The sequence below is a fragment of the Sardina pilchardus genome, chromosome 19 (assembly GCF_963854185.1).
Source record: "Sardina pilchardus chromosome 19, fSarPil1.1, whole genome shotgun sequence".
Classification (NCBI taxonomy): Eukaryota; Metazoa; Chordata; class Actinopteri; order Clupeiformes; family Clupeidae; genus Sardina; species Sardina pilchardus.
In genome coordinates, this window is record NC_085012.1 from 7973799 (window position 1) to 7988550 (window position 14752).

The following is a 14752-nucleotide window of genomic DNA, read 5'->3' on the forward strand; positions in this document are numbered from 1 at the left end:
TACATCAGTAGTTGCTAATGACTGGTAAAGGGATTAACAAGCCTAACAGGTTGGATAGCACTGCATAAACTGTAGGTAGCAAATTAGCGCTATGCTCATTCGAGTGTGAACTCTGACCTGGGGAGGGCGGCATATCCACCAGAAAGCGCTGTTCGTCAGCCTTGCGGCCCAACCGGGCTGACTCAAGGATCCACCGAAGAGTAACGGCGGGCAGGCCCCATTTCTGGGCAGCCTGGTACTTGGTCCCCTCTGGAGTGCGCAGAACCAGGTGAGTGCTGGCCAGCATGCCTTTCCGCTGGTTGGCTGTGCGCACAAAGAAGTCCTGGACACTGCAATGATGAAGATAACAAAGGAGATATTTAAGCATTATCGCACGAGGGGGAGTGGTGTTGTTGGCCTATATCGCTTTTTCAACCGTCTCTGGAAGAATCAATCGTCTCTGGATACATTGGCAGAGTGATTATTAGCTGTGAGGAGTCACCAGTGGTGATATTGCTTAATATCAACACTGGTAGAACGCATCTCGTCCAATCAGATATTGCTAAATCGTTCGACCGGACCTAACTCTTGTATAACATAAAATAATGACCAGAGCAAAGGCACAGGCAAAGTAAAACTCAACTCTACTGCTTAATTAAATAATTGAAAAAGTATTTATTCAGTTAGAATTCTCATGATGAAACGGTTTTGAAAAGCAGAGATATGTAGTCTTTTTAAAAGTTGCCGACATTTTTCCATGCCCATTGCATATAGACTCTTCAATCTCAAGTGAGTATGAATTTAACACTCAGCCATTGTCAGAGGCTTCCGAGCATAACCCTGCTAGCAAATATCGCTGCAGAATGAAACCAGATTCAGATTTTATTTTGTCACGTACATATAATGCAGTGAAATGTTACAGTCGGATCCATGCCAAGTAAAAAGAAACATACAAACTGACACAGAACAGAAACAACCCACCAAAACAGTAACCACAAGCTAGTGGTGTGCTAGTTGTAGTGGTAGGCTAGTATGAGTGTAGATTTCTGAATAAGTTTATACTCACACCACCACCAGTATTACTCTAAACCTCGCCTTCACATCTCTTTACACTGCTGAATTGTATTTCCTTTTTGACAAACTGAAATTACTTTTGATATTTTGATCAGTTCATCAAAAAGAAAAAAAAAATCCAATTTGAGCTTCTTGAACTTGCATTTTCTGATTCACTTACTTACTGCTCTACGACAGTAAACTAACATTCTTGGCGCATGTGGACAAATCAAGACATTGAAGGACAATATGATAATATTTTTTTCCACAATTTTCTACAACTAATTCACACGAATTTTGAAAAGAGTGTGTATTCATGTGTGTGTAGACTAGAAATCTAGACGCCCCTTGATGAAGGACCTTGGTCCGAAACGTTGCGCTAAATAAACGTTTGGGAGCTTCTATCAGTGAACGGAAGTTTATCATTTCTTTTCACTTCTTTTTTGGTCCAGCACCTGTACTACTGAGATGTGCGCGCATTCTCTTGTTTTTAGCTCATACAGTATGAATGACTCACCTGGCGCCCAGGTGCTTGGCCAGCTCAATGAGGGACTCCCTCTCGGCGCCGGTGAACTGGCTGAAGGAGAGCACACAGCTCCTCAGAGGGGACCTCCCCTCCAGCATGGCCACGGGCGTGAAGAGGGGGTGAGAGGACAGCTCCAACACACACTGCTGCTCCACACACATGGCCTGAACACACACACACACACACACACACAGACACACAGACACACAGACAGACACACACACACACACACACACACACACAAACACAAACACATCAGACTCAGCATACTACAACAAATACAGGACATATGATACAATATGTAAGAAAACAAAAAACCTGGGTCACTGGTACATCACAGATCAGATATCTGATGATGATGGCATATATATAGACCAGGGGTGTCCAAACTACGGCCCGCGGGCCAACTGCGGCCCGCCGAGCATGTATTCGTTTATTATAGATATGGCCCGCCACACTTATCATTGGCTGTTCGCTATTTCTTTCCAGCAACGACGTTGTGGTTAACATTACTGCAAACTGCTTAACACTCTTCTTAGAGAACTTTTACAATGTCAATATCAAAACAGCATGTTACACAGAGATGATACTCTTTGAAATCTCTATTGCAGCAAATCTAATTTGCGTTATGTTACATACTCATAACGTAATTGGGAACGCCTTTTAGCGCGCACGAAAGGGAGAGAGCGCGCCAGCTGGCTTGTCATTGTTGATAACTGATATCTCCTTTTTATAAGAAACGTAATGTTTAAAAGAAAAACGCGAAGACGATAGTAGTTTCACTACTGAGCAATGTTGAGAGGGCACAGCTATTAGGCACAGCAACCTGAGTGGAGCCGGCAAGAGTCTTAAAGTGACAGTGCACCATTTAAATGAATTAAACAGCATCATATTAACCGTATTTCTTAACAAATTAATTTTCTACAACAAAATGACTTTGTCATTATCATCTTTTAAATAATTATATACGTTATGTATACTGCATTGTGTACATGTCCAATGGGGTGGGAGGGGGGTTATGGCCCACCGGTCAATTTCCAAGACCCAATGTGGCCCTTGAGCCAAAAAGTTTGGACACCCCTGATATAGACAATGATAATAGTGTCACATGCTGATACGATCAAGCTAATATTTTGACAAGAACATTTCATGTCTTTTATAAAAATGTGTGTGTGTGTGTGTGTATGTGGTGATGCTGTGTTTTAGTTTTTGTTCTGGTCTGCTTGTTTGTTTTTATGTAGGGAATGTTTGTGTTATGTGTTCTTTTACGGACCTTGAGTCTGGCAAATAAATGTAAAAGTAAAAAAAATTTAAATTAATAATTACACCAACATAACATCCTTCATGACCTTTGATATATCAGAGTGCACCCTCACAAGCCTCCGACTAATAAGATTACCGGTATTCTTCATACAGACTTCTCACTAACTACTGAAAGGAGATTTCCTTTCAGGGCGCACTCACACTAGGCACGTTTCACCCGTACCGTACTGGAGCACGGTTGCCTCTGGTCGCTGGTCTGCACTCACACGGCATATAATCAAACCTTACTTGGGTACGATTGAGTTGCTGTGTTCTAAAATCTTTATGCAACGTGTGATTGTTAATTGGAACGTTATTGTTTATTTCATCACTAATGACGTCGTGCTTCCATGCGTACCGTACCAGAGTCCACCTCCTCCAAGCGTACTAGCGTACCGTACCCCGGTACAGAAGGAAGCGATCACACTGGTCAAACGAACCGGACTTTAGGGGCCAAGTGTACTCGGGTACGGTACGAATTGCCTAGTGTGAGTACGCTCTCAGACTTCCTCTATAAGCAGAATGCCTGTACAGGATGCCACAGTCTATGTACAGGGCGGCACTACTGTAATACCGTAATTCTTTCTAAGATATGAAAGTAACAAATTATTCTCATTATTATTAAAAAATAAACAATTGTGCGCCAGTAGCAACTTGAAGCAGCATTCAACTTCAAGATCACAGTTGTTACCTAATTATAAATCTAACAAGCAAACATAAATACAAAAATACATAAAATTAAAATAAAAACATGTTTTTCTTCCATCAGTTTTGTGCAGATCCAAGTAAGTGATACAGATTAAAACACCCCTGACAAAGTGGTTCACACCACTAATCATGCACAAAACGCCACATTTATCAGTAGTGGTGCAGTCTGGTTTTTCCCTCACGAGAACAGAGAGCGTAGGATGTGTGAAGTGAGTTTCACACGCGTGAGTTTGAATGGTGGTGAAACATTTTTAACAGCCAGTGAGAACCTTTGCATTTCTTGATAGCAGGCAACGTTTATACAGATCATTTATGAAAAAGACAATGTATTTGGTTTGAGTATTTTGTGTAGAACATTAAAATTCAAATGTAAATACCTAAAAATGCAACAAAAATGCATGAATATCGTAATTAATCTGTGACACATGGTGGTTAATAAGATCATGAATAGCAAACCAGAAATATAAAGCCTGGCAAACTGAAATGACCATGACGTAGCCTAATGATGAACATTAAAAGCAGCCAATAGTGGCAGCAAATGGCTAGTTGTGCGCTATGCACACGCCACGACAAGAAATTGAAGTGAATCTGCTCAAATTTCCGGTCCCCGATCCAACTATTTTGTCAACTTTGGGGCTGATATCCTATCTTAATATCGGATATTACCTCACCCACTGGCACCCATCCACATTTTTGAAGCAGACCTGACTCACAGGACACCTCAAAGTATAATTTTCCATAGCTATAGCTATGACAGTGAAAATCAAACTTGGTGGAGCCCTGCAGTCTGTGGGGATTGATTGGAAGTTACGGACAGACATGCTACTAAAATTTAAGCTAAATATCCTTATATGGATCAGGTGAAGAAAAAAAACCCTTTATGTTAGTATAACTATGTGTTTTAAGGTAACAAAATATGTAATATTACAAAAAATGCAATTGTTCACTGTTAATTGAATTTGTATTGTTATCTATTTGTATGTCGCTTTGGACAAAGGCGTCTGCTAAATAACCATAACCATAACCATAACCAAAAAAAAGACAGCATCACTGGCATCCTCTTACCAGCCAATGAAGAAAAAAACCTGTAAAAATAAGTATAACTATGTTTTTTAAGGCAACAAAAAAGATGGCCGCATCACTAGCATCCTCTTACCAGCCAAGTATCTGTGACAACCTCATCCACTGTGGCCTCCACCTCACAGCCCAGGAGAGGGACGACGGCGTAGTCGGCCACCACCCTGCTGCGCCCGGACAGCAGCTTCCCACAGCCTTCCTCCACCAGCTGAGACAACTGGGCCTCTGCCTCTGCGCCAAAGCCCACCAGCAGGAAGCGCTTCCCCACAAACAGGCCCCCCTGACTGGGCTCGTGCAGGGTGGAGTCCTGGGGTGGGTCTGGAAGAGCTGAGACTGATGCTCTTGCTGGTGGCGGAGCCGGGGTCAGGACAGAAGGCCTGTCGCTGGACTTCATGGTGGTCCTGCCCTCATCTAGCTGTGGCTGCTCCACTGCAGACCAGAAAGAGCATAACGCAGTTACAGCATAATGCGTATGCTACAATACTATTTACCTCATATCTGTATGTTCCAAATAACAAAACTCTAAATATTTCTTACATCATTATACAGTACATAGAATGATATACTCTGTCTATATATATATATAGAGATTTTTCCATGTCACTTCCTAGTATCTAAAAGGGGAGCGACGCGTAAAATCCATTTTAGAGGACTGGGCTATTTCCTTTGAAAGTATGCCCCACTGCCATGTCTGGTGTAGCTACTTCCATTGATGATAGTGATTACTAACTGTTATACCACTGCTTGGTCAAATTTCCTATTGTGATGCACTATTTGGAACGTGCATTATTTTTCTATATACCGCACGGCTATGAAGTAGTTCCCTTCTTTTGGGCTTATTACACTTGAATATTAATTCGCCAATGTGAATGTAACGGTAAAAACAGCAATGTTGTATCTAAGACGGCGGCAATATAAACGAAAATGATAGTAGCAGTGGTATAAGCGGGATAATCAACTCCGCGCCCTGTGCGTTTATAGGAAAATAATGCACTTATCGAAGTGTAAAGTCCCCTCCGCCTGCGGCGTCGGGTCCTTATTACCACTTCGAACGTGCATTATTTTCCTATAAACGCACGGCGCGTCGTTGATTATCCCTTACTTATACCACTGCTTGGTCAAATTTCCTATTGTGATGCGCTGTTTGGAACGTGCATTATTTTTCTATATACCATACGGCTATGAAGTAGTTCCCTACTTTTGGGCTTATTACACTTGAATATTAATTCGCCAATGTGAATGTAACGGTAAAAACAGCCATGTTGTATCTAAGACAGCGGCAATATAAACGAAAATGATAGTAGCAGTGGTATAAGCGGGATAATCAACTCCGCGACCTGTGCGTTTCTAGGAAAATAATGCACTTATCGAAGTGTAAAGTCCCCTCCGCCTGCGGCGTCGGGTCCTTATTACCACTTCGAACGTGCATTATTTTCCTATAAATGCACGGCGCGTCGTTGATTATCCCTTACATGAAACACACGTCACGAACGGAACGCTTCACTTACGCGCCTGCTCTAGCTCCCGTCACACCCACTCAGTGAAACAGCAAGTTGGTAATACTGGTGATACTGGTATGAGTGTACTGTAGATTTCTGAAGAATTTCAAACCCACACCACTAGCGTTTGGATGTGCATTCAATTATTTTGTCTTTTTTTTTTTTTTTTGTAAAAATCAACTGACCATGTTTGAAACTTTCAAACAGCATTGTATATATCATATCAGTCAGAGTATATCATTCTATATATTCCATAATTCTAATACTATATAAATCCTATACTGTTACTAAACTAAGTAGAGCACTGGAGTTAAATTGTCAGTTCACTGATACATCTACTGTTTGTATTTTCACATATCCACTTCATAAAAGTGGAAATACTGATGCTTTCTGGGGGTTTCAAGGAAGACAAAAGTGTAGGAGCGGGTGTGCACATCTGAATATTTAAAAGTAGGTGCTTGACTCAAAAAGCAACAGTAAAAATGACAAAAAAGTGCGCACACTAAAGCTCCAATATTTTTTCTTTTTATTCACCAGTATAAAAGTGGTGAATAAAAAGAAAAAATATTGGAGCTTTAGTGTGCGGACTTTTTTGTCCTTTTTACCAGAGCCATATAAAGAGAGAGTTGCGACAACTCCATTGACGCTAATGTTCCATATTTTCTCAACAATAGTTCCCGGAAGTTAGGATCGAACACTCGTTAACAGACAGTAAAAGACGGTTATTCTATGATTCTAACGAACAGTCAAAATCGCTTCCGGGAACTATTTGAACTACTTGAAGTTACACAAACCACGTCACAAACCGAATTTTCTGTACCCGGGTTGTCGCAACTCTCTCTTTATATGGCTCTGCTTTTTACTGTTGCCTTTTGAGTCTCCCACTGATGAAGGAACATCATCAGTGGGAGGAAAAGACTGCAAAACGTGATGACAAGTGTGTTCTCACACAGCTGTTGTTGCATCACAGAAGGAGTTACATCACATCACAACAAAAAACCCCCCAAAGAATTTCCACACCCACATCAAAGGACTGTAACAGCTTCGGTGTAGTATTACCAATAGTGGTGTCGTCATTCATGTACTGGGAGAGCAGGTCGTCATCCGCCTTGCGGTCTCGGCCTGGACTCGGGGCAGTTAGGGCAGCTGCCGGGGGGCGGGAGCGCGAGCCAGAGGTACGGGTGGGCTGCAGGTCTACGGGAGTCGGGGCAGGAGGGAGGCAGGAGGGGTGGAAGTACCCCTCTTCTGGCAGCAGGCTGCGGCCACTGAGACTATCCAGCAACCACTGTACCCTCACCACATGGGGTCTGTCAGGGGAACGAGTGAAAAAAGAGAGATGAGAGATTAGATGAGAGCTAATACTAGGAAACAATTTAAAAACTATATAAACTAATATGGAAATATATAAAACACATATTTGATGCAAATGTAATATAAATATATATTATTTATAAATCCTGATGTTGATATTTAATTAATCTCCTTGCAAAGAAATGCGGTTGCAATACAGTAAGTTATACCAGGAAGTGGTTTTACAAATCGGTGACATTTTGTTTTAAAGAAAACAATTGCTTTGTTGCTATGAACTAAAAGTGCTGAGATTATCTACTTTTATTAATCTATGTAAGACAAACAAATAACAGCAACAATAACAAAAGGATGCCTTTTAAAGTATTTTTGATAACACCACCACCATCCTTCAACAGTGCTTTGTTTGAGCCGCTTTCAGACATAACCTCTGGAGTATATGCGGAGGCTTGTCAAATGGAGGTCCGACTCTTCGGGTAATTCAGGAATAATGCTAACCTGCGGATGTTATACTGACCTATGGCTATGTGTGAACGACATGCACGCACAATACAGAATTTCTGTGTGTTTGAGTGAGGGTGGCGCAGATTAGGCTATATGCGGCCGCTGTCACAGGGCTAGTAGGCCTACTGATTTTGTTTTACAACAGAAAGCATGGAGGGTGAATACAGCACGCTCGTTTCAAATGTTGTTGCAACAATGCAGCATGTATCGCTTTGGACAAAGGCGTCTGCTAAACAACCATAACCATAACCATAACCATAACCATAACCATGTATTACGTTACATCCACAACATCCTCAGCATCGATGAAAGATTGGAATGTGATCTACAGGTAATTCGAGCAGGTTACGACAATGAACGTCGTCGTGAACTGATGTTGTGCTATATTATACCATCCACATATCAGTATATTTACGCCCTATGATCAGAATATGTCCATTTTTCTTATACAATATTAACGATATAGCTGATGAGACGTTAACATATGCATAGTACATTACATCGTGACCGACAGACGTCCAAGACCCCAGAGACACCAAAAGCCACAATCTGTTCTGGAATAAGTCAGACCTGTGTGTAGTCTTGGTGAGAAAGCTTTTGATGTCGGGGTCGGGGTCTCCCATGACTACGTGTGTGAGCTCCTCGCTCGGCTGGTTGAAGCGCAGGCCCCCGGCAGCGTTGACCAGGCGGCGGAGTTTCTCCAAGCGCTTCCCAGTCAGGCCACACAGGTACAGCTGATAGGGAAGAATAACAGCACACACACACACACAGACAATACGTGACTAAGCAAATAAATGACTAATTGTATGTATGTATATACTGCATATGCTTCATTATGTGCTTCCAAAGTATCAAAACCATAACTGTTATTACCACCTACTCTACCCATTGAAATATTTAGTTTCCATGAAAGTGTCATAAAGCCGTTCTCTTGTGCATTATACTTTTTTACTGGCTGTAAATATTCAAATGATCCAAATAAAAGTAGTTTAAAAAAAAACACACACAACCTGGTTTTTAGATTACAAAGGCTTGTTCCCAGTGTTCATTGTATTTCTGTTAATGTCGTCACATTTCTGAACAATCACTATGTTTCCACCATAATCCGGTTCAATTCGGAAAAAGAAAATGATAATATTATTGCAATTATATGTTCCTGTTTAAAAGTTAATCGCCATATTTTTTACTAAACCAGCGATGTGCAGTAGAAGTAGTATTTGTGCCATGTCGTCCCATGGTCTCTGTCCCTAAATTTCATAAACGACCGCAAGGGATCTGAATTTGAACAAATTAGAGGCGATATTGTTTTGTGGTTTATTGCTATCATAAGTAGCTTTGAAAGGATTCCACTGATATGGTGTGCATGAAAATGTAGTCAAAACGTGGACAAACTCGGACCCAGCCGTGGCGCAACTGGCTGGGGCACCTGGACCGCACGCCTGCAACCCGGGTTCGATTCCCGCCCCGTGGTCCTTTCCGGATCCCACCCCAACTCTTTCTCCCACTCACTTCCTGTCACTCTCTATACTGTCCTATGATTAAAGGCATAAAAGCCCTAAAATATACTAACATTTAAAAAAAAAAAAAACGTGGACGAACTCAACAGCAAAAGCAACTTGTACTCTTACCTTGCAGCCATCAAGCAAGTCCTCATCTTGACACACGGTGATATCAAAAGCATCTATAGGATCAGGTGTCTCCAGGCGACTGCCCATCGCCGTAGAAAGGGCTGTGTCGTTTACAGTCATACTGGCATTAGAGATGTGACTCAGGCCCAGCAGCGATGGCCCGTCTGAGATTAAAACACTTGTTGATTAAAGGTGTTATGTAGAGTTGTTGTATGTTGCATTTGATAAATATTAAAAATGTACAGAATAAGATAGAATATTAAGTATTCAAAAATGAAATACAAGTAGTGAGTAGGTGAAGTTTAAATGTTTATATTTCATATATACACGCATATAATATACAGTATATATATATATATATATATAAATGATATCTCTCTGCATTCAGTTTAATATAATAATCTCTCATAACTCGGCTACCTTTCATTTTGGGTACTGTATGCTATTTATGTAAAATATAATGCTGGAAAAGAGCTTTCAAACAACCATAATGTCATATGCCATAACATTCAGAACTTTGCGAAATGTCTCTAAATGAAATCACTAAGCCAAATGATAGAGGTCTATTCACATCACCCTGACACCCTTCTACATAGCTCCTATCACAATAGTTTAAAACACTGCGGTGCAGTTGTAGCCTTTGTTAAATTTCGAGTTCAAGGGGGAAAAGAGTGTCTGCATCACAGGCTACTAACATACGTTGTGAGAAATGAGTTTGTCACATCAACAGTGACAGGTAGGCAAAAGTACCATCCCTCCCCAGTTAGCTTTCGGACGTGCACAAGAGTTATGGGGGGGGACTCCCGCGGAAAGGTTAATGACGGAGGAGGCTGAGAAAAGTTACCACACCGACAAGGGGTGTTTGTTGCAACCTATGAAGCTAGGTCAGAGGCTTCGTGAGCCAGAAGATGATGAAGAAAAGACAAAAATAGCCCGGACTGCCACCTCAAACCGAACAATTAAGATGAGGAGTGTGCCGTTCCCGTAAAACTCCCTTGATTTCATCAAGACTTTGCAAAGTTTAGATGAGCGCGCAAATGTGCCAAAAATCATGTTCATGTACCAAGTTCAAAAATGTTTTTCTCTGGATGTATTGGGTATATGAAGCTAATATTTCGGCTAAGTTCGTTTAAATGGTTACTCTTTAGATGGTAAAATGTTGAAGCAAATCTGAGATGGTCGAGCAGAAGGCATTTGTTGAATTGAGGTAGAATGACCCATGGTGTAAGGCTGGCACTATGCACTATGCTTACCCTGCGGTTTGCTCTTGCCTGAGCCAGTGGGGGTGGAGGTGTTGACACGACTCTTTGACTTCTCAGCCCCTCGCTCTACCTGATACAAGCTCTCATCCTGGCAGAAACCCTTCTCGATGCTGTCAAAGAGCCAGTGGATTGACACACAGTAGACGTTCCACTGTCGTGCACACTCATACTTCTGACCTGCGGGAGGGAGAGAGAGGGAGAGAGGGAGAGAGAGAGAGAGAGAGAGAGAGAGAGAGAGAGAGAGGGACACCACAAATGTAAAGATGGAGGTGTAGATCATTTCCAAAACTAAACTACACATTTCCAGAATGTTCCGTTCCCACCGATCTTTTCCCAAGATCACAGGTATGATCTACACAGAAATCTAGAACTAGAACACTTGAGTACTTAACAGAATGTCAGATACGACCACTTTCCAAAGGATGGCATAGCGAAGGCTGACACAAAAACAAAGTCCAGGTCCAACACAGAGAGACACAAGGATGCTGTCTGACCCCTGTCTGAATACTGTTGGGGCCCCACTCACCTGAAGGCTCGCTGACTATGAGGTGCGTGCACTCGTTCATGCGCAGCTGGCCGGTGTAGCGACCGCCATGCTGTTCGCACAGACGCTGCACCTCCTTCCGCTCCACAGTGGACAGGCCCGTCACGCAGACAGTGCAGCCCTGCAGTATGGGACACAGGAAGTCCTCCGAGCGCAAGTCAGAGTGCTGAAACAGACTGAGGAGGAGACAGAAGGAAAGGGATGGCGATGCACTTCACAAAGTCTTGAACATTATAAATTATAAGTCATACACATGCAAGATTTAGCAGGCTTTCTTTGAGAAATCTCCTGGGCACGGAATTGGCAATGCTTCACTAATATGTTTATGTGTTCAGAGGGTTTCCTAAAGACAAAATCTCCACTCTGTATATTTAACGTCAAAGGATAGCTTTCATCTTTACCTCGGGTATTTCTACACAAAGACTGAGGCTTTTCTTTCTTTCAGAACTTACCTGTCCTGACATTTCTCCCAGCATGTTTTGACCCATGAGGGTAGAAGAATAGGCTTCCCCAGGCTAGCAGCCACCAGGTACTTCTTGCTGCCCACTTCACCTGCCACCAGGTGTGTCACAGTCACATTGAGGTCACGGTAGACACGTCCACCCATAAGTTCAACTAAGTCCATCACATCTGACTGAAAGAGAAGAGCAAACACTGACATTTCTCATCCAAGTGTAGCCTACTACAAGCTACAGGCTTGTAACATAACATACAAGTAACCTAGTCAACAAAAACACATTTGTCAGTTCACAACACCAATATACACCACATATTGTGAACCTTGTTCATCTTAAAACAGACAGGAAAGCAACAGAGGGCAACAAATCTTTACCCGGGTTTCTTTGTCCAAGCTGGTGCAAGAGATGGTAACATCAGCCATGGCCATACTGTACACCGGCTTCTCTGCTTTGGGAACACAGCGTTGCTGCTGCAGACAGTGCAGGACCACCAGAGGACTGACAATTCTGCAGCCCAACTACAGGAGCAAAGCAACAGGTAAATAAAAGGCAGAGCTAAAATACGGAGCATTTGGTAGCACCAGAACATTTTGGGAGAGGAGTTAAACACGGAAGATTCAATCCAGGAACTTTTGTTCTACAGTAATTTCCTGTGTATTAGCCGCATTGTGTACAAGTCGCAGGACAGTGTTTCATGCAAGTTAAAAGAAACAAAACCATATTAATACCATATTAACTGCCCCCGTGTATCAACCTCATAGCTGAAGAAATTTTGCAAAATCAATGCATAAGTTGGGAAATTACAGTAGTAATGTACTGTCAATGTGTTGATGTAAGATAGGAGACAAACCTCCCTGCAGTGTTCAAACGCTGCGCTGGTGAAGTCACTGAATACAAACAATGACTTGTCATTGTGGTCCAGCTGTTCTGCTGCTTCTTCATCTACGATGTGAACATACTTCTCTGACTGCAACTCTACAATCGCCTTTAAAAAATAAAAAAAACCCACATCAACAAAACACAACACAAAAGCATCCAGAGAAAACTAAATAGGTATTGTTAGACTTGACACTTCACCGCCAAGGATTCTTACCTCATAAGCTTGAGCTGATAGTTTGCTTTTCTGACCATTGCGTTCCACAAATTTTACAATGTAGCCATCCTTTTTAGAGGGTGACATATTTCACTAGAAAGTATACAAGTCAGCAGGGTAAGTACCGTAAACAGATTCAAATCGTAAGACTGGTTTGAGGTTCAGCATTTTAGAAACTACATTTAATTGAATGTATAGTTTACGACCTAAACATTGTGTAGCTTTTAAAGAGCTAGCTAACACTAACGTTAAGTAAATTAACGTTAACTGTTACATGATTTGACCAATGTCCCACGTCAGTGTATCAGCGTTAATGTAAACAAAACATTAACTAATAGCCTTATGCAGAATGTCAATGAACGTAATGTACCAAACGATTACAAAATGACTTACCAATGTTTGTTTGTCAACATTGATGGGTATGTATGTAGCTGGCGTTACAGGCGGCTTTCCCTCTTGACTACAAGCAAACTAGCACTAACAAAGCAAGCTCGCGCCGTGCTGACGGGCATCAAGAGCAGCTAGCCAGCTAGCTGCTAGTCCGAAATGTTTATCTTTGCGAGGACGTTAACGTGAAGTGTCAGTCATGTTTAGTATATGTATCAGTAAACACTTAATATGCCTGAGGTTTAACTACACACAGTTGTTAAAAGACGGAGGTATAACCCCGTCAAAAAGAATATCTAATGATATCAAAAGTTCGCGCCAGTCGAACTTGAAGGTAGACTGCAGGCGGAAGAGTGTGTCGCTATTTTGGTCCCTGTAGCACAGAGCTCCGTCAAAGGATTCCGTGTACGTCACATTTTCAGTGTACTGACCACCCTCTCTCCACCTTGCAGATCCAGTGTGAGAAATATTCACTGACTGTGAATGTGTATGTGTGTGCGTGTGTGTGTGTGTGTATAAAACACAGTGCTCTAAAAAAAAAAAGGCGGTGTCCCATCTCCTGTTCTTTTCTTTGTAAATGAAATGGCATTAGACAACAATTTTAAACTATTTAAATATGCAAAAGACATAGGGTTATGGAATTTATCATAAAACAAGCATACCCACCACCATCACTGACATTAAGTACCGTTAATCAAACTATGGAAATGGTCAAATGTATTTGGGGATACATAGATGATAAACTGAGCTTCACAGACAATGTTTGCATATGCAAAAAATCTAGCTATAGTTTTTAATCAGAAATCAGAAGGGGTTTGGTGTCAGTCCTGTCATTGTGTGTCATCATGATAGAGTATCCTAGTTTTTAATATTTCTTGGTATGGAAACTGACCTGGCCTTATACAACAGAAATAACCTGACAAGATTGTTAAAACAGCAGGATTATAGGCCGCCAAGTTGGCACCAACATAAATAATTCGATTAACTCTACAATATCACTTACACAGAAAAGGCCTGTTAATTCTAGCCTCTCAGGGATCTAAAGCTCTACAAGGCCTCTTTCATTCCAAAATTGTAATTACAAATAAAATGCACAAAATAACATAATATATGGGTGAGTAGTCTGCTATATAGCCTACTGGACATATACAGTAGATCTAGGAGAAGAAGGGGGAGGGTGGAAGATTTGGAGCCAGGAAGAAGATGGAGGGATTGGTGCACTCTGTGTGAGTGTGTGTGTTTGGGGGGTAGCCTATATGCAACCTGCACAATATATTGCCATAAGTATTGGGTCACCTGCCTTGACTCGGATATGAACTTAAGTGACATCCCATTCTAAATCCCTAGGGTTTAATATGACGTCGGTCCACTCTTTGCAGCTATAACAGTTTCAACTTTCCTGGGACAGCTTTCCACAAGGTTTA

The 14752-nt window shown here is 41.7% G+C and overlaps 1 protein-coding gene across 1 annotated transcript in view; it reads right to left on the bottom strand.

The window, feature by feature from the left end:
- topbp1 (DNA topoisomerase II binding protein 1) overlaps nucleotides 1–13665 on the bottom strand; it is a 33815-nt gene extending 20150 nt beyond the window's left edge. The window contains exons 1-13 of the mRNA XM_062521238.1: nucleotides 13335–13665; nucleotides 12942–13034; nucleotides 12699–12833; nucleotides 12223–12366; nucleotides 11843–12024; nucleotides 11373–11566; nucleotides 10838–11023; nucleotides 9585–9748; nucleotides 8527–8690; nucleotides 7204–7451; nucleotides 4725–5074; nucleotides 1550–1722; nucleotides 118–329 (exon numbers count right to left, since the gene is read on the bottom strand). Coding sequence (XP_062377222.1) covers nucleotides 118–329; nucleotides 1550–1722; nucleotides 4725–5074; nucleotides 7204–7451; nucleotides 8527–8690; nucleotides 9585–9748; nucleotides 10838–11023; nucleotides 11373–11566; nucleotides 11843–12024; nucleotides 12223–12366; nucleotides 12699–12833; nucleotides 12942–13028 — 2239 coding nt within the window. The 5' untranslated portion in view covers nucleotides 13029–13034; nucleotides 13335–13665. The remainder of the gene's footprint in view (nucleotides 1–117; nucleotides 330–1549; nucleotides 1723–4724; nucleotides 5075–7203; nucleotides 7452–8526; nucleotides 8691–9584; nucleotides 9749–10837; nucleotides 11024–11372; nucleotides 11567–11842; nucleotides 12025–12222; nucleotides 12367–12698; nucleotides 12834–12941; nucleotides 13035–13334) is intronic.
- Nucleotides 13666–14752: the final 1087 nt, after the last annotated feature.